Source organism: Pteropus medius, unplaced genomic scaffold (genome assembly GCF_902729225.1).
Source record: "Pteropus medius unplaced genomic scaffold, Ma_sr-lr_union100, whole genome shotgun sequence".
Taxonomy (NCBI): domain Eukaryota; kingdom Metazoa; phylum Chordata; class Mammalia; order Chiroptera; family Pteropodidae; genus Pteropus; species Pteropus medius.
Window position 1 is genome coordinate 38,259,098 of NW_024355205.1, and position 20,326 is coordinate 38,279,423.

At 51.0% G+C, this 20,326-nt stretch overlaps 1 protein-coding gene across 4 annotated transcripts in view; it reads right to left on the reverse strand.

Annotated features, from left to right (window-relative positions):
* Positions 1–8,707: 8,707 nt before the first annotated feature.
* Positions 8,708–20,326, reverse strand: part of U2AF1 (U2 small nuclear RNA auxiliary factor 1) — a 12,346-nt gene continuing 727 nt past the window's right edge. The window contains exons 2-9 of one of the 4 annotated variants that reach the window (XM_039858083.1): positions 17,681–17,768; positions 14,848–14,914; positions 13,958–14,024; positions 10,706–10,755; positions 10,491–10,589; positions 9,965–10,098; positions 9,778–9,870; positions 8,708–8,991 (exon numbers count right to left, since the gene is read on the reverse strand). In XM_039858083.1, coding sequence (XP_039714017.1) covers positions 8,844–8,991; positions 9,778–9,870; positions 9,965–10,098; positions 10,491–10,589; positions 10,706–10,735 — 504 coding nt within the window. In that variant the 5' untranslated portion in view covers positions 10,736–10,755; positions 13,958–14,024; positions 14,848–14,914; positions 17,681–17,768 and the 3' untranslated portion in view covers positions 8,708–8,843. The remainder of the gene's footprint in view (positions 8,992–9,777; positions 9,871–9,964; positions 10,099–10,490; positions 10,590–10,705; positions 10,756–13,957; positions 14,025–14,847; positions 14,915–17,680; positions 17,769–20,326) is intronic. The other 3 variants (XM_039858081.1, XM_039858082.1, XM_039858084.1) reach the window with 3 other exon arrangements.

Here is a 20,326-nt window from a genome sequence, read left to right on the forward strand (position 1 = left end):
TCGGGGGTTCGGCCTCGGGGGTTCTGCGAGCGCGGGGTACGCGATGTCCCGATCCCGTTTGCCTTGGCCGCCTGCTCGCTCTGCGCGGCGTAACAAACGGGCGAGTTGAGGACCTGCCGCTGGCGAGGGAGGGGCCGCTCGGGCCCCGCGGATGGGCGCCGGCGGACGCCCTCACGCCCGTCCCGATCCCCGCGGCCTGGGCGCCGCCGCCCTGGTGGCCCTGGCGGCCCTGGCTCGGGGACCCAGGGGCCTAAGGCGGCGGCCCCGCGCGCACGCAGCAGGCGCTCAGCACCCGGGCGCTGGGCGGCCTCGGCCCGCGGGGCTTCCCCGCATCTAGCTCCTGCCCCGCGTCCTGGTGCCCAGACTCGCAGCGCTTTGCCGGCGGGCGCCCCTGTCCGCTGAGCCGGGGGGCGCACCCACTGGACGGAGAAGGAATCTGAGTTCGCGTGAGGCTTGGCCAGAAGTCACAAAAGGCACTTAGACAGATGTCACGCAGGCCGTCCCCATCAAAGGATGCCAAGGCTGCCGGCCAGGAGGGGCCCAGGGGCCACTGGGAGGCCACAGCTAACAACAGTCTCCTCCACGTGTGTGCTCTGCGGGCGGGGTGGATGGAGAACCCCTCACCCTGAGTGTCTCCCACCTGCAATGACCCACTAATCAAGGAGGGTGTGCTAGGCTTGGACACAGGTGGACTCATTGGGTGACTTTACTGACACCTTGTGCCTGGGCTCCGTCCACAATTATTTAGTAAGTCCCTGCCACCTTCCCCCACTTGTCCCAGGCCCTGGAAATAGAGCCCACCTCAAAGGGACAGGGTCTCTGCCCCTGTGTGTCCACTCCAGGGGAGGAGGCCAACCAGGGGGCTCCTACAATAACATGTCCTTTCGTGAGACCTGGCGTCGAGAGGCCCGACGACGGAATGGGGAGAGGGACAGGAAGGGGCGAGTCCCAGATGAGGCTGGCGGGAAAATCTCTTGGGACAGGTGACAATGAGCAGAGACCGAGCCACACCTTGTTCTAGGGGAGGCACGTTCCGGGCTGGGACAGCCGCTGCGAGTGCCTGGGGCAGGAACCAGCTCCCGTCAGAGGAACCGGAGCTCGGGGGGCTGCTGGGATCTGGACCTCGGCTTCAAGGACGTTGGCCCCTGGGGGCTTCCGATCACGCTCCGCATTGCTTTATCTTGGCCTTCTTTCGGACTGTCGCAAAAGTGCCAAAGAATTCCCAGACACTCGCCCGGGTCCCTGATGTCCGACGGGTACCAGCCTCGGGGCCCGTGAGGGACTTTACCAGGAAATGGGCTCTTTGAGGCACAGTCCAGGTGAAGCCACATCGGTATCTTCATAGGAGGAGGGAAGTGTGGACATAGACACGGTGAGAGGCCAGAGGCGGAGAAGGGAGTCAGGCCGCCGCCAGCCACTGGACGAGGAGGGAGGCCCACCCCCACGTCCTCAAGGACGCGCGGCCCTGCCAACACCTGGGCTTTGGGCCCTGGCCTCCGGAAATGCGAGGCAATGTTGTGTTGCTTTCAGGCATCCAAGTTTGGGGCATTTTGTTAATGGCATCCCAAGTACTAAAATTCAAAAACTTTTTTTCACAAAATTGTTGACAGATTTTCAGACTGTCAGCAAAGTGGCAAGAATAATAAAGAATTCCCAGGAGCCCTTCACCCAGATTTTCCAAATGTTAAATTTTTATTGTATTTGTGTTACATTTTCCTCTGTGCGTGTGTGTGTAGCGTATGAATCTAAGTATCTATCATCTTTCTATTATCTACCTGGTTTTTCTGAACAGTCGAGGGTAGGTTGCAGACATGATGTCCCCTTACCCCTAAACACTTCACTGTAAATTTCCTAAAAGCAAAGAATTGTTTTCCATAAAATAAATTTAATACGACTGTCAAAATGAAGTTAAGCGGACACTGCTCTTTAAGAAAGTCTTTAAATAAACCAAAAGAAAGTTAACATTGATGCAAAACTGTCATCTAATCAACAGTTGTCCCCATACTGTCCTTCGCAGCCAGTGCCTGACCATGTGTTTCACTGGTCATACTTTGCATTGAGACATTGCCATTTTCGAAGTGTGCAGGCCAGGCATTTGTCTGATGTGATTAATTAGACCCGGGGTGAACTTTGGTTGAAGCCCGTGGGAGCAACGCTAAGTTTGTGACTGTGCCCTGTTAGGGGCACACGCCGTCTGCGTGTCCCTTCTCTGCCTTTGTCAACTTTGACTATTTGGTTTCTCCACTCTAAAGTTACTATGTTTACTCTCTGCATAGATTCTTTGAAACTACGTAAATACCGGCCTCAAACTCACAGTCTAGTTCCAGCCTCCATGGCGGACTTGTGTCTGAATCAATTTCCATTGAAATGGTGGCCGAGGGGTGGTTTTTCTGATTCCATCAGTCCTTCTACGTTGATTTGGCATTCCACTGTGGGAGTTTTCCTTCTCCTCCATTTATTCACTTATTTATGCCAGTGCGGATTCATAGATCTTAAAAAAAAAATTTAAAAAGCATAGTTTACAATGGAAAGCGCACCATCCACTGGTTTTCAATATACGGTTAGTGTGCAAGGAGTTGTACGATCTCCATTTAAACATTTTCATAACTCCGAAAAGAAACACTGTACCCATGAGCAGTCACTTCCCCTCCGCCTCCCGCTCCCCAGCCCTCTGTAAACCTCTACGTCTTCATTCATGTCAGGTGGATCCATGGAGTCTCGCCTTGCGAAATAGGCTATAATTTTGCGGTTATTTTGATGCTAAAGCAGTCAGGCTGGATCCTGTGTCTTGTTGTTGTTTGCATGGCATCCTTTGGGCACCTGTTTTTGGCACAAGGAGCCATTTCAGGCTCATCTTGATCCCCGCCCCCCCATCTTGGGGGGTGTAATGGCCTGCTGAAATGTGAAAGGGTTAAAGAATAATTAAAACCTGAAACTGGACAAAGGAAGTCTATAACTTAGGCCTAGTTTCTGGAACCCCTAACCACATTCTGTTAATCATGAAACTTGTAACAATGAGCTCATACGCTAACTGCCAATTTTAGCCTGTGTAACCCTGCTTGCTTGCGTGGCATGAAAAATAATCAATTGTATATAAGCTGAAAATTACTGTTTGGCCATCGCCCATGGGAACACTGGCTATTGTCCATGGGAACATAGGCAATCACCCATAGGAACATAACATTCTAACACAAGCTTTCTGCTTCTGTACTTCCCGCTTGCACACCTGACCAGTGGGTTGACAGGTAGTGAATAGGAGAAAGATGGACCTTTGTGTTTAAGACAGAATGAGGAATGGGATTTGGGGCTTAAAAACCTTGTATCTTGGCATTTCGAGGCTGCTCCTTTGCAAGGACAGCCGCCAGCTAATAAACTGTCTCCTGGTTAAGAGCACTCAAGTTGGGTCTGGTTATTCTGGACACAACAGGGGGCGGACGTAATTCCAGTGGGTCCTTGTTAGGGGCTGAACCGTGTCCTCCCCAAGTGCATGCGTTGGAGTCTCGAGCCCCAAACCTAAGAATGAAACCATAGATAGAGTGTTTGAAAGGGGGCTAAGTGGAATGAGGCCCAGACTCTCTCTTGGACCCGACTCTGCTCAGGCTCCGCCGAGCGCCTTTCTCCAGTGCTCCTGGCCCCCTTTGTCAGGGCCTGCCCAGCCCAGTTTCAGCAGGAACCCCGCACCCCTCTCCCTTAGCCTGCCTTCGGTGGGAACCCTGCTAGGTGGGCTTAGTGAGAACCTACACAGCTGGGGGACACCCCACTCTGCTCCCCGCGCTTTGTCGTATGCCGAGTCGAGCCCTCTGTCTCCCCTGTTCCAATGCGCCGTCTGAAAGTCTTCCTGCTCGTTTTCCCACGTGCCAGGCGGGAGGACAGCTCTCTCCCGGCCTTCTCCTGAGGGCACTCATCCCTCATGGGACCTGCTCCCTCCCAGAGGCCCCACCACCCAGTGCCACCGCACGGGGGCAGGATTTCAACATACAAATGCTTCTGTGTGGGGGTGGGGTGGGGCGGGGATATACACAAATATTTAGTCCACAGCAGGCACGAGCCCGAAGTGACCAAAGTGACCGGTGAGAAGACAATTGTGCCTGCACGGGTGACCGCGGTGGCGGGGGTGAGGTGGAGGCAGGGAGTGACCACATGCAGGCCCAGGAGAGGGGCTTCGGGAGACACCAGCCCGCCCACACCTGGGCCTCTGACCGCCGGCGAGCATCCAGGCCCGGGAGGGTGATGTCCTCTGTGGAGGAGTTTGCTGCCACTGCACGAGTCCCTAAGGGCCGGTGGAAGGGTCTGCAGCTCAGGCATTGGCACGCGATTGAGAGAGCCAAGGGGGACACGCCTGGGAGGTGGCGGACGGGCGGGACCTGCGGCTGGGTCTTCCAGGCACAGGTCAGGGGGAGGCAACGATTCATCCACAGAAAACAAGGCAACAGCGGGGAAGGTCAGTGGCGCCCGTCCCCACCCCAGTTCCCGTCTCAGAGGCTGCCGCTGGCGATGTCATTTTTTATTCTTAGGGTGTTTTATCTCCACAACGAAGACAGTATCCTGCGCCTCTTTCCTGAAGGATGAACTTTACGAACACTATTTTACACAAAAATAAAGGCTATTTCCTGTCTCGATAACTTTTTATTTGGAACAGGTTCATTGATACGGTTCGTGTACATACAACGCACCATTAAAGTGTATGACTCCGCGGCTTCGGGCACACTGAGAGCTAGGCGGCTATCGACACAGTGAGCTTCACGGCAGACCCCGTGGCCATCACCCCACACCCACCCTTCTCCACCCCCAGCCCTGGCAACCGCCTGGCTGCTCGGTCTCCCCGGATTTGTCACCCAGGACATTTCATATGAATGGACTCTCACCCCGTGTCCCCTTTGTGACTGCCTCCCTCCACTTGGCATGTCATGAGGTTTGTCCATGTCGTCACATGTATCAGTACTTCATTTCTTATTGTGAAATAAAGGTCACCATGCGGGCACACCACATGAATGAAGGTCGCCGTGGGGGCACACCACCCCTCATTTATGCGTCCGTCCGCTGGTGGACACGTATGCTGCTCCCGCCTGTGGCCGCTGTGATCACGCTCCTGTGAATGCACACGGGGTGCATGTTTTCGTGTGAACGTTCTCATTTCTCTTGGGCGCAGCCCACGAGTAGAATTGCCGGGTCACACAATGCTTCTATTTTATCATTTTTATTTTTTAATTTTTTAGGCGAGGCAACCCTTGGTTGACCTCCTAGATTGCAAGGACCTTGTCAGCTGACAATCCCTTTTTTTTTTTATTTTTTACGCCTACGGCACCAACTCTGCTTGGCTTCCGAGATCAGATGGGATCGGGCTTGTTCAGGGGGGCGTGGCCGCAGACTTGGTGCTTCTGTTGCAATCTTCTGAGGACCTGCCAGACCGCGTCCACGGCAGCCGCACCGTTCACGTCTCCTCCGGGAACGCAGGAGAGTCCCGGTTTGCCCACGCGCTCCCAACGCCTGCTGTCACTTGCCGTTTGGATCCTGGCCACCCTCCTGGGTGTGGAGTGGGATCTGATCGCTGTGGTATTGATTTGCATCTCCTTGCTGACACATGAGTGTTTTTCACGTGCTCGTTGGCCATTTGTGTGTCTTCGGAGTAATGTCAATTCAGGGCCTTACTCTGTCATTAAATTGGGTGTTTGTCTTTTTGTTGTTGAGCTGGAGGAATCCTTTATATATTCTGGACACCAAACCCTGATCAGATACATGATTTGCAAATATTTTCTTCCATGCTGTGGGGCGTCTTCTCACTTTTTTGATAGTGTCTTTGATGCAAAAAGCTTTTGATTTTGATGAATTTCCATCTATCTATCTATCTATCTATCTATCTATCTATCTATCTATCTATCTATCATCTATCTATCTATCTATCTCTATTTTCCTTTTGTTGCTTGTGCTTTGGGAGTCATATCTAAGAAACCACTGCGGAATCCAAGGTCTTCAGGATTTACCCCGCCTTTCCTTCAGTGAGTTTTATGGTTCCAATTCTCATATTTAGGTTGTTGACCCATTCTGAGTGCTGTTTTGTATATGGTGCGAGGCAGGAGTCCAGTTTCACGCTTTTGCTTGTAGACGACCAGCTGTCCCAGCCCCATTAGAAAAGACCCTCCTCCTCCATCGACTGGTCTCGGCGCCCTTGTCAATCAACTGACCGTTAGCACAGGGGCTTCTTTCTGGACCCTCAGTTCCACTCTGCTGACCTACTGGTGACAGTGGCTTCTTTACGCCGACTTTGCCCCCAAGGTTTCGAATCGGAAGTGCGAGCCGGCCAGTGTCGTCTGAGACTGCGGGGCTGTGTGCGGTTCCCCGCAACGCCATGCGAATTTTAGGGTCAGCTTTTCTTTTTCTGCAGAGAGGCTGTTGGAGCTGAGAGGGACTGCACTGAATGGGCGGACGGCCGGGGGACGAGGCCTCCATCCCCGCCGTGAAGCCGGTGGTTCCCCGCTGTTTGGGACTTCGGTTTCTCTCAGCAATGTTTTGATTTTCAGCGTACAGGTCTCGGTTGAACTTATTCCTACTTCGTTCTTTTGGATTTGGGGAGTAGGACTCGTCTACTCATTGAGGTCTTCCCAGGCCGCCTGCTGGTCTCAGCACCTGCTGGTCGCCCACCCGCCTCCCACGGGAGCGTCTGTGTCTCCCGGTAGAGGCCTTGCTCATTTTTGTCCGGAAACACCAGCTGGAACGTCAGGTGCTCACTTCTGACGCGCGCACATACGCCCGCCCCCACCTCCCGAGGATGCCGGCCGGGCCTGGGGCTGCCGAACCTCAGACCAAAGGCAACTCGGTGAGTGGGCGGGCACTGCTGGGCGCTGCTCGCTGGAGGGCCGCATGTTTAAAATTTCCCATAATAAAAAATTAAAAGGCTTCCATGAAACGGTGGTGAAATCTGATGACAGCAAAAAAAGTCCCGCTTGGCAAATTAGAAGTTGAGAAGCCACTTACGTTGATTGCCAGGTCTGTTCCTCTGGGACATTTACATGTTCTGGGGACCGGCGGACAAAACAAAGCCAAACACTCCGGGCGGCCACACTCAAGTCCCATGTGACGTTCTGAGGTACCAAGTCTGAGCTCCCGTCCGTCCCCAAGCCTCCAGAAGAGCATCTGCAGTACCGACGACTTCTGTCCCCGAACCTAGCCTCCTTCGTCTGAGAAAGCACCTGCCATTTCGTCCCCTTTGGGAAACAGGCCATCCTGAACTGAGAAGTGATGGCGAGACCCGACCAGAGCTTAGACACTGCGGTGGCATGTGCCACTGTCCTTTCTCCAGCATCGCTCAAAGGAAGCGAATTTTCAGCAATCAGCAGGGCCCTGGCCACTGCGCTCGCCAGTTAGAAATATTCAGGATGACCTCTAGCTGACCACTGGGGACTCGTGCTCCGGTAAGCTTGTTTGTTATGCCTACTGTGTCAGAACGGCAAGCACAAAAAGCTGCAAAAATGAGATAACTCAACATGACTGTCAAAACAAGGAGGTTGATACTATATTTCAGCAGCAACTCGTCACGGGCATTTTGGGTCAAAGCCTCTCAGCTTCCCGTCACTGCAGACAAGCGTCAGGGGCGGAGGGAGCAGGAGGGGAAGGGGCCGCATGCCGACTCCGCTTTTGCCGACTCCGCTTTGCGAGCTGGCCTTTGCCCCCCAGTGGCAGTGCGGAAGCACCTCTGATGGATTTCTATTCACGTTTTAAATATATACCTTCAGGGGAAAGGTGACACTAATCACAAGTGAAGAAACATAAAGCAACATTCTGCCACGTTCCCTCCCTCGGATGCAGGGGAAAGGACTCATCATCTCTACAACTTGGACCAAACTCAGGTAGAAAAACAAAGATCGGTACAGACTTTTTTGGAGTGTGGAGAATGTGATTCAAAAAGAACTTCCTAGATCACCAACTCAAAACTGGACTAATTTATCCGAAATCATCTGCCCACTCCTGCAAAAAGCAGGTGAAACCTAATTTCAGCAGAGACCACACTGGGACAAAGCCACTGCCGGTCACATAAAGCCTTCCACGGGCACGCTGACCATGGGAGGAACAGTCCCTTCCACTCACTGACTGGTGTGTGGTGGCGGCAGGTGACACCAGTGACGTTTTCTCCCATGCCAAGAGCAGGATTTAGCTCTGGCTCCCCGAACTCCTCCCAGCACAGCGAGACACGGGCAGACACGAGGGTGCTAGGTGGGAAAGCGCCGAGGACCCTCGCCGAGCTTGGAGCTGTCACAGTAGAGCACATGGTGCCCAGTAAGGACGTGCGCCGCCTCAGGGTCGACTCTTGAGTCTGGCGTGCACTCGCGTTCTGGGACAGATGGCAGCTCTCACGGAGCGGGGATGCAGCGCCGGCCGCCCCCTTCCTGACAGCCGCCCCATGACAGCGCTGTCCTCCGCTTAGGGCCCGGCCAGGGAAGAGACCCTGGGCTTTCCACACGGGCTCCTCGGCCTCGGGAGAGAGTCTGGATTACTCCCTAATAGGCAGCTAACAAGAAACAGGTCTGAGTTTTGCCCATGTGAATTTTCCCTCAACTGGTAAGTGCTTCAGTTCAGATCCTAAATGTAGAAACGCAGTTTTATTGCTTTTCGAAGACAATGGCGGACACTGACCCTGACCGCGAGGACTGAGGCTGTGCAGGCTGCAAAGGAAGAGCGCCGTGGGCGTTCCACGAGACAGTAACACCAAGAGTACTGTGTCACTACAAATTTTATTCAGAAACCCATCTTTGTTTTTTTTTGTTGTTTTTTAAAAAAAATTCCCATTATGAACTGGTTTGGTCAATCGACTACAACTCTCTAGCAGACGTACGGTAAAAACGGCACGGTCAGAACCGCCCGGACCGCTCCCGGTCTCTTGACCGCCTCCGGTCACGCTCCCGTCCACCGCCGCCGCCACCGCCGCCGCCGCCGCCGCCACGACCACGGTCTCTGGACCGAGAGCGCCGCTCCCGGGACCGGGACCTCGACCGATGCCTGCAAGCAAGGGAAAGAAACAGAACCCTGACATCCGAGCCGAGCCGTGCAACAGGAGGCCAGCGATTAACGCGTTCGGACACTGCACCTCGTCGAACTGAAGCCAGTGACGGGAAAAGGCTGCTGAGCGGGTGCAGGCCGCAGCTCTGAGCTGTGCCCGGCCTCGGACACTCCCGAGTCCGAGATTAAAGGGCACCCCGGAACTGAGAGGAACGGTGTCACCTGGGCTGACTTCCGGGGGGGGGAGGGCAGGGTCCCCTTCCTCTTACGCTGCTTTCTGTGACACCAGGACAGGCTCGCACACGGCTGCTTTCCCTCGTGGGCTTAACAGGCGAGAAACGAGAACCCTCCAGGGTCAAAACCCCATCTACGCAGGAAGAGCGACTCAGCGTGCCCTCCGACATCGGGGCGCTGAGTGGGACAGCTGTCCGATTTAAATAGCAGGACCAGACACACAGCTGTGCTCCGTTCTGCCGGTGGTCCGCAGGGCCAAGGCCAAGAATCCACCCAGTCCGACAGAACCCGGTCCCCTCGCCAGTTACCGAGGTTCGCCCTCTACTTAAGCCAACGTGCACACAGACCTCTTCGAAGAGCGTGTTTTTACATTTCAAAATGTGCACTACGTTCTAAGCGGTGCCTTTTAAAGAACGTAAATGACACTTAGGCCAAGTTTCACTTGGAAAAAACATTTTGGAGGAAAAAAAACACAATACTGCGACGCAGCATCACAACAGGGACACAGCGACCACTGCTGACGCGTCACGACGGACACGCGGTGACACTCACTTCTTGCGCCGGCGACCGTAGAGCTCCCGCCGGAGCTCCCTGGAGATGGGCTTCAGGTGCATGAAGTTGCAGAAGCCGCCTCGCGTGCACTCCCTGCAGGGACAGTGGGCGCCGTCACCACGCACTGCCGCTCCCGGCACCCCACACCCGCGCCCGCGCCCCGCGCCCCGCCGGAGGCCCTACCTACCCCATTTCATACTGGCGGCAGCAGGCTTCCCGGAAGTCGGTCACGGGCGAGAGCTCGGCGTGGATGGGCTGCCCGTTGAACCAGCGGTTGTTCAGGTCGATCACGGCCTTCTCCGCGTCCTCCTCACGGCGGAACTGAAACGAGGCGACAGAGCGCTCGCCACCCTTCCGTGCGGTCCCACGGGCTGAGCGCTGGGCTGGGACGCCGCCGTGGAGCAGCTACAGGTCAGGCGACCCTCTGTCTACAACTAGGTTCCTGAACTCGCGGCGTCCGAGACCGGGCCGAACGCGTCGCCTGGGCTTCCCGACCCGCTTGGTTAAAAGAGCCAACGCAAGGACATGCGCGGGCGAAGGAAACCAAACACGCACAGCAGCTTCGCCCCAGCTCCAACAGCCTCTGCCCGGCAGCCACGAGGACACTGGACGCGGAGGACAACGGTGGACCCCAGCCGCCGCCGCCGCCGCCGCCCCGCCTGCCACAGCACCGCACCCCACCCGCCAGGCCGCCAGGCCCAGCCCCCGCGCACCTTCACATACACGTTCCCAACGAGGTGGTCCCCGAGGTTGTCACAGACGTTCATCTCCTCCACCTCGCCGTACTTCTCCTCCATTTCTGTGAACACCTCCTGCAGGGGCACGACACGAGCCTAACTCACCTCTGGGTACTTTCCCTAGCGGACGAGTTTTAAGTCCTCCGACACAAAAGGCGGCGAGGCTGCCCGTCGCCAAGAGCCGCTCTCACCTCGAAAAACTCGTCGTAGTGCTCCTGCATCTCGACGTCGCTCACGGCACCTGCCGACAACAGAAACCTTGCTGGTCAGCGCGGGCGCCCGTGCTCCCATCGCCCTGCCAGTGACACACGCTCGGTTATCTAGAGACCCCCACAGGGCTGCCGTCTAGCGCAGCACCGAGGGGACCGCCACACAGCCCCATCAAGGCCCTGGGTGTGGCGGGGCTTTGCAGCGCCCCCGTCTCAACGCTGGCTAGTAGAATCGCAACACGCTTTAATCAGCACCAAAGGGCCGGGCCGCATTTCCAGCAAGTGTGAGGAAAAAGCTGACTCTCAAAAACTTTTAATGAAAACTTTCTTCCTCTCAACATTTCAAATAGAGGCCAAGGACCCACCCTGATCTTTTCCCCTTTATCAGGTTAAAATGAAAGCTGAGTCAGGGCAAGTGATTCAAAGCTTAGGCCCCTGACTAGTTTCTTTCCGTTTAGCAGCCGCACGGAATGCTAGAAAATTCTTTCTCCTGCAATTAAAACCCAAATGACCATAAATACTCAAGACGGTCACCAAGGTCAATCAAAGTATTCTGAATGCCCTCTGAATAAAGGGAAAGCTACAATGCTTTGCTGAAGCAAGCATTCTTACGTTGCATTCCCAAACTACTTTCTTCACGTTTCCTCTTCTTAATTCATGTGCCTCAACTGAAATCAGCTCCGCTCTGTTGGTGGATTTTGCAAATTTACACTCTACTCCTATTATCTCTCTGCCAAATTTCCGAGTTCTCTTAACCTAAGTCTGAACAGTCACAAAGCTGGCAGGGCAATAAACTCATGTCCCAAACAGCGAGGCCAGGGGCCCAGGAAGGCCCGAGGCCGGGCCAGCTTAGTCCTCAGTCGTTGCGTCCATGGGCCACGCGCACCACGGGCATTCGGGCTGCGGCACAGGGCTGCCTCCACACTGCTGCCTCTGCAGTCCCCTAGCTGTCCCGAGCGCGTTCTATCTTTAAGGCTAAGAACTCCAATCTTTTGATTGAGAGTGACTTCAATTCACTTTCTGACCCGTGGTAAGGGTGGGATGGGCCTTCCCCGAATTTTAGTTGTTTTTGAATTTCTGGGAGTCCAGCTCGCTTTAAAACCCCACATTTACTGAATACGGGCAACAGCTACTCTAGACAGCCGGTCCCACCCGCAAACGCACCGTGAACACACCCTCCCCAGTGGAAACCGGGGGAGCTCGTCAGAGCGGCCCCTGCGAAGGGCAGGTTGGAGCGTTTACTCAATTCCTTCTCCACGTCGGGAGAACTGAGGACAGAGAGAAAACAGCTACGCGCTCAAAGGCCGAGCAGCACTGAGCCTCACGCCTGGTGGTGGCGAGAACACTGGCTGCGTCCCTGCCATTCCTATCGCCACGTGCAACATGAAGTATCATGTTCCGGTAACTTCTGGAAAGCTCGTATTTGAGATGCTTGGTAGTGGGCACATTTTAACTTCAATACTTTGCTTAAAGTATCTGAGTCAAACGAACTGACTTGAAAGGCATAAATTAGTGATTAAAAATCTAATCACTAAAAAATTATTTACGAGTCAATATATTTGAAATAATACAACTTGAAAAAACACCCAGTTCTGTTACAGAAACGTTCTCAAACTGGGTTTTGTTACTTAAGCTTAACCCAAGCATAGAAAGTTTACTTTTTTATATATGAAAGGGTACGTTCAAAAGGACCACCAATTTTAGGAAGTCAATGAACCTCGCTGGTTGAAATGTTACTGGCAGGATCTGTTGCTAAGGAACTAAACTGATTTTCTTAAATTGCAGCGCAGGAACGTCATGTAATCTGTAGGATCTGAACTCCAGAATGGGACTATTTAGCAGAGCTAAGCTCTTTGTAGCATCCGCAGAACCAGAGCACTGTAAACTGCAAATGAAGACACAAAGAACACTAACACGACACCCCTTAGCCCGGAAAGCACCCTCGGTCCCCAGGAAACAAGCAGGGCAGAGAACTGTGAAGTGTGGTTACAGCAGCGCCTACTTTCCATTCAGTTTTGCCCCAGGGCAGCGTTGCTGCGACAATTAGTTAAGTCCACATATAAAGACTTCCCTCCACCCGCTCTTCTTCAAAAGAGAACCAAACCAGGTATTTCAAACCAAGGGCTACCAGGTCAATCCTGCTACCGTCAGGTTCGGGCAAAGTTCTCCGCTACTGGGTCAGTTGTCGGTGGTGGCCGTTGAGCATCTGGGCAGGAAAAGCTGACAGGAGGGCCCCCCGCCCCGCAGGCACACGTACCCAGGGGCCTCGCAGCGCGGGGCCCGGACGAGCGGGTGGTGGCTGCCGTGGCCCTTCTGCCTGGTGCAGGTCACCCGCAAAGTGAGGGGCTCCGGGCTCAGGGTGCACGGGACTGAGGACCGTGGCTGCCAGGGTACCTGGCGCTCGTGCCGTCTACTCATGGGTACGGCTTCAAAACAAACGGGTGAAGGGGAGTGCCCGCCCCTGGTTCGGAGCCCTTGATGTTAACAAGAGTCCGGGACATCCGTTCCAGTGTACCCACAGGTGACTACGTTGCTTCTACAGCCCAAGATGCTGAAGTTTAAATTTTAGTTTTGTGAACCTTCAACGATGCTAACGTGTATCCCATCCTCTAGCCCTCAGTGAACACGGTATTCGAAGCTGAGCGTTTACCGCCTCAGGGAGAAATGGTACTGTCCTCCGAAAGCCCAGTCCACAGCTCCCCCCTCACTGAGCACCAACTCCCATGGCTGGAGACCTTTCCGTCGTCTCGTCACAGACCGAGTCGGCACGGGGCGGGAGGACTCGGGCCGCACAGCTCGGAGGGGGCGTCAGGGCACCTCTCAGAACACCGCTGTCACCACCAGAGCGCGAGCTCCAGGGTGGAGGAGAAGGGGAGCCCTAACGCACGGGATCTGAAAACGGTCCCAGAACACCCTGCTGCTACAGGGAGCGAGCTCTCAGCACCGGCTCTTCGGAGGGGAGCATGCGCTCCACGGTCAGTGTCCTGTCGGGTGACGGGGCAGGGGGAGGAGCCGCAGCTCCGAGCTCGGTGAAGAGCACCCTCCGCGGCCGTTTCCTCCTTCAACGGGGGGCAGGAGGTCCACTCTCAAAAGAGGTTCCCACGGGTCAGTGGGACAAAAGCTCTGACGCCTCTAGTGGGAGCGTCCGTGCTACAGCGGCAGACCAGGCGGCGCGGACGCTGAGCTCTGACACGCAAGCCCGGGGGACCAGGGAAGGAACTTGTATGAACTTACAGCGCAAACCGTCAGCAGACTGGGAAGAGTTTTGAGGGTTACGGTAAATGTTCAAGAGGGCAATGGTCTGAAATACAAAACGCAACAACTTTATATTATGGAAAATTAAATGTAAACACTTAACCGGTTTCCTGTGGCGGTCGCTTCAGTCAACTCAGTGCTGAAAAAAGAGGAAGTTATTTCTGTCGAGGCAGAGACGAACTCTTAGCTGATGCTGTCTCGGAGCCCTACACTGCGCTGTACAGAGACCCCATGATATGCCAGCATTGTATTTCCGTTCGCAGAGCGGGACAACTGTCCATCCCAAAGTTCTGGGCCAGTTCAGAGTGTAAATGACTTGGCAGGCTACCACCAATTTTCTTAGATGTCACAGAAAACTTTTAATGGACGACCGAGAAAGTGTCTGTATAAACTGATGACGGAATGACTGTATTAGAGAAATACAATAATTACATATCATGGAATCTCCACTTCCTAGAGGAAAAATTATAATGGTGAAATAAAACCCACACTTATTGGGTTACTTACCTGATTCCTAAATATTCCTAAGATTGTTAATCTTACAGAAAGAACTTAATAAATGCCAGAGGTTCAGTCACTGTAAAGACCAATGATTGGCTGATCAAGTTCAAATGTCGCTTGGACGGACCCCTTCCTGTTAACAAACATCAACCAAGGGAAGGGACCCGGCCAGCAGCCCTCCCTAGGTCAGCCTGCTGAACACGGCCAAGTATCGAGTTCTTGCTGTACACGCCAAGGACTTCCAGCACCTTGTCCTGTTTGCAACAGCTCTATGTCAGCAGCTCAGAAGCCAACATTATTTGTCTCAATTAAGAGTGGGCTCTTTAACACCATCGTTTTAAAAAAATTTCTCCAACTGTGGGACTTACAGTGTGAGCCGTCAGCCGTCTGTGCACTGTTTTGGGGATTACGATAGATGTTTTGAATCAAGATGGTCTGCGGGGAAAAAAAAATAAAAAGGGGAATTCTACTGGCTGCTGTGCATATATTAGACAATTGCAAAGAGACAACTTGTTTGCAAACGGCTCAGCGCTTGCTTGTTTCCCGCAAGCCAGACACTCGTCTTCCGCAGAGTACACCCAAACCATCATATTATGAAAACAGAGTTTGAGCAGTGACTTAGGTCAAGTCAGCCAGCAACCAAGAGGAAATTATGACTGTTGTTTTGCGTAGTCCCACATCATTAAAGTGTTTTTTTGCAAGAAAAATAGCAGAACGTTCCCATTTTCTTATACTTCAAGCCAGCAGACACTAAGATGTTGAAAAAACTCACATTATAGCCATATTCCCCATACGAAATGACTTTTTAAAAACCAAATGCATAACCCGACTGTATGCAGTCCATGAAGCTCTCTGGTCTCGTAGGAAACAGGCACACCCAACGGGTCCCCTAACTGTCACGGACACCTATCGCATTCACACTTTCTTGCTGGGATCTCTGTTTACATAATACAATAGCTTAACGCATTTGCTCTTTTCCGATCCTTCTTTTAAGGGAAAAAAATCCTTTTAGCCCTTGTGCTTTAAACGGGATCAGGCAGACTTGAAACCTTACATTGTACCGTTCTTCTTAAAATCAAGTTGTCTGAAAAAACAAACCATGTTCAAGTTAGTAGGCTAATATATTACAAGAATCTTAACGTCCACATCACTGTAAGAAGCTTAAAAAGAAACCCACACTGAATTACACTAGGTATTTACAAGCTGAATCAATAAAACACACGATTTAGAAAAATAAACGTCTGGTTTCACCACGTGTCCAAAGCAGATGAGTTCAGTGGTCCCACCCCCGCTGCATTTCTAGGGGCGTGGCTGTGTGAATGCCCCATCAGAGGCACCAGAGGACGTCCAGCAGCCAGCTGCACACATGTGGCACGCGGACCCCCGCTTGGGCCGGGCATCCTCCCCGGGCCACTGGGCACCATGGTAAGAGTCAACTGGTCTCGGGCCTCAGGTGTTTCCAAAGCTGACTTATCATCTATCTCCAACTGGAATTACCAGTGTGCGACAACCCTGGTGAATGGCTATCCTGAGCCGAATCAGTCAACAGGAAGATTCAATATAGGTCTCACTTAGGTACATGGCTGTTTGACGCCAAGACCCTTCACTTAAAGGGGCTGATACTGTTCCATTAAAATCAGGGGTGGTTAAGATGACATAAACAAGGTGCTCAAGTTAACACGTACGACCAACTCCACCAAATTTTAATGGAATCACTGTCTTATTTTGACCCAAAGTGCTCAAGTTAACTTTCCATTAATATTCTGAGGTAGTCAATGAATCGAAGAAAATAAACCAGGTGTCAAAGGTAGCTTAAGGAAAACTAAGGGGGGCGGGGCAACTTCTCTCTCAGCCCAACACTTGGCAGGTCTAGAAATAACCTCCCCAAACCAAAGAACTCAGTGGACACTTAAGGAGCTTGGTTAGTGCCCAATCCAAGGCCTTTGGATTAGTGGCGAGATTTAGTTAATAAATCGAAGTGCTTACAAAAATTACCGTAAACAGAACATTTAAAGCAAGTTCTCCAATATTCTGAAATCAAGGCGTATTCAAAGCTATTGAAAGATTTTTGTTATACTAACCACGTGGTAATCAGGAATAATGGGGAAAAGGAAGCTGTTATCTCCTTCTAAAAACGAATTAAATTATAGGGTTTTTTACAGGCTTAAATTAGGAAAAAATGTCTCTTTCTTACATCAATTGGCTGATTTTCCTAAATGTAAGAAAACATAAATGTCCGTTCTGTTAGAAATTTAAAATCTGAGAACAGAAGCGGCGTTGGACAGCCTCCAGTGGCCAGACACAATAGTTCTCCAACGGTCAGAGGTGACACGCTGGGACTTCACGGGCGGTTAGGAGGAGCTCGACAGCCCTGCCTGGGAAGACTGAAGCATAGCCTTTTCTAATTCCAATCACTGCAATAAACATGGGCGTAAATTCTGTTCCTATCAGAGGTGTTTTCTCCCTTTAATCCATCAGTGATCACTTATAGGGTGCAAACTCTTGCCTTATCTTCAATTCACCAAAAATAAACTCTTGAAAATCCTAATTTTTGATGGAACTGAACTCGGCACACCTAAGCCCAAGGTAAGGGGCATCTCTCAATCAGCTGAATAGACGGCCTACGAGGGACTGAAGCAAACGCCCATCTTCTGACGCTGTGTTTCACTGTTCACGTTTCTGTGCCATGATGCGACCCGCTGTGTCTCTGAGGGATCTAAGAGAGCGGGCACAGCAGGGCGGGACAACCTGGCGCCCGGCAGCACGGGCCTGTGGGCGTTCGTGCCAGCCTTTCCACTGCCTGCAGGTCTCCAGCGGTCAGAGGCTACATGCTGCCCCGCACCCACCCCCGCCCCTTGCGTGCCTGGAAGACGCTAGGCCAGTGCTGGCATGGCTGCCCTCGGACTCAGGTCTACCAGGGTGCAGGGACCGGTCGCAGCTCACAGCACACACTGCAACTTCTCTCTACCAGGTGTCTCTAGTGATGAGAACAGGGCGCCCTCAGTTCCTCCAGTGGGGTGGCTCCCCTGCCTCATCCTCACGGAATGAAAGAGCACTCGCTATGAACACAGATGGAAAATAAAACTAGAGGGAAAAAAACGACCCGCTCGATACGTGGAAATTAACTGTCTCTGTAAAGTACATCGAATTTTGATATTTACAAGAAAATAGAAAAAAAAGAAAAAAAAAGAAAAAACAAACCTGGCTAAAGGTCGGTTTATTGTGCAACCGAGAGCATCTGTCTCCATGACGACATGCTCCGATTTTGAAATAAAATGAACAGTTGACTCTGTAAGGGAAAATAAGAGATTATTTTGCAGGGAAGAGATCAAACAGATGGAAATATGTCATCAACACGACCCATGCTTTCAAACTACTTTTATTTCGCAAAAGCACAGGCCCATCGTCTTTTATCGGCAGTACTTACCCTCTCCTTCCCGGCAATATTTTAGGGCTACTTGGCTTCAATTTGCCCTCTATAAATATGCTCTCTTAATGAAGGGAACCCACCTCAACTCCTTATTCAAAGTTCTCTGCTTTACCGTTTTCTTTTCAACGAAATATCAGTCTAAAACTAAACTGAACTTAAAATCTACGTGTTCCTACGTCTTCCACGATGAAATGCTCTCTCTTGAGGGTGACAACACGGTGTAGTGAAAGTCAAGATCCTGACTCTGCCACTAGCTGCCGGGGCTGGACAAGTGACCCCACTTCTCAGGGTCTCGGGAACCATCTGTTGCATGAGAATGCCAATCTGGCACTGTCCCGAGAACCAGGTACAATGCGCGCGTGCTTTATGCACGGCGCTCATTAAATGCTGTCGTTAACTAAGACAGGAAACAAAGTCCAGCTTCTCTCACCCACAACGCCAGAGTGACAGGAAATTTCTAAACCCAGGTCTGAAGTGAATAATTCTCCTGGTTTCAAGACGCTGAAGACAAGCTATCGAGAACTCAACCTGCTCCTTCTGCCCCTATCACAAAGCCCTCTCCCTCGCACTGTTCCAATACTTGGGACGACCCGCATCGAGTCTTGCGATCCAGCCAGTGTGACAGCAACGGCAGGAGGCCCGGATCCGCGATGAACTGGAATCTACCGGACGCGCCCCAAATTTAGATGTGCAGAGGTGAAAGGTTACTGTATAGATTCGATTTTTTAGGAAGCATCACACATTGAGACAGCCAACAGAGTTAAGATGGAAGAGCCTCAATGATATCTGAAGGACCATGAAGACTGCCTAGCCACTGATTTATTATTACGTAGCAATAAAAGTGGAAAGGTCTGGACTTATCAGGAGGAAAATGGTACTACTATATATATTTGCTGACTTATAAGACTTGCTGTAGATTACCTAACTCGAGTATGTAACATTAATCTTGAGTCACCAGAAAACGAAGAGCTATTTAAAAAAAAATCTCAGAACGGGCAAAACTCCTGCCAAACAATTCCGTATAATCCAAACAATCCTTATTCCTATACTTCCAGAGGTGGCTTTCATTTCATGATGCCCAGTTATTTAGAGCTTAGATATTAATCAAAACTTCTGTAGCAATAAACTTTAGTAATCTGCTGTTTGAATTACCAAAATAAAATGAAAAGATGGAAAAGAAAAGGTATGAATTATTATCACGGAAGATATTAGCAAGTCTAATCTATGCTAGGATTTAGAAATTATTCATAACTTCAAATGAATAATTGTTTTAAAAACTTTTTTTAAATTTGTTAACATACAATAATTATTTTTAATTGGTAGAAACCTACATTTTCTTCTAGCTTAAATTAAAAAGAAATCATTTTTTAGTTGATTTTGTTTCCTGGAAACTAAAACCCCACCAAGTCTCCCTGAAATGAGAACATGAATAACTTTAAGGTTAAATAACCAAGTTTCTTGAAGTAAAGTCATGACTTTTACAATACAGCCCAAAGAGGCTGTTACTGGAATAAATGCCTGAAGTTTTGTAGGGCAACAGTGAAGATGCCACTTGATAGAGCTTTTCACAAGAACAAGGAAAAAAAACTGCACAAGACAGAAGTCATGGCCCAGAATAACGACATTAAGGATGCAAGTTCTCAGCCTACACTCAGAGGAGCCTTTCCCCAGCAGAGCTGGCCCGTTCATTTGAGATCTCATCTAAAGGCAAGTTCTCCATGTTGCTCCTCCGTGAGCCCAGGGTACCAGCATTTACCACATTTTAATGCATTTTACCAGAATCATCCTTTACTTGACATGCACCCCCTCCTTCCTTGAGAAAAAGATCCAAATTTGATCCATCTTTGAGACCCCAGGGATTGGCTTTGGGCTGACACCCAAGTGACTATGACTGATGATTTTGTTTTGGAATTTTTGCTAGAAAAAAATATACCCCACTCTTCCATCAACACAGGAGATTCTATTATGTGTAAAGAGTAGACATTTTACAAGATAGACTGCATCCTGGAAAACAGAAACAATTTAAACAGTGTTGGAAAAAAGTGGTATCAAAACATTAACAATGTTTTAATACAGAAACAATTTAAACAGTGTTTGAAAAAGTGGTATTAAAACATTACCTATGACAAAAAGGGACTGGATATTAAAAACATATATTTGCATAAACTTTATACGGCCCTGAAGAAACCAAAAATAGTAACTACTTATTTGAACAGTAGATTAAGATTAAGCCAGATGCTTAGTTTTTAGGTTTTCAAAGGGAGAATTATACTACTATGTCTGGATATATATTCCCCTTAGTCTAAATTTTAGTCAATGCACTGGGAATGAATATGGGTCAAGGGGGCAAAGTCAGAATTAAAACTTTAACTTTTAACCTAACACTTGATCAGGGAAGGCATGCAATCTTAAAAAAA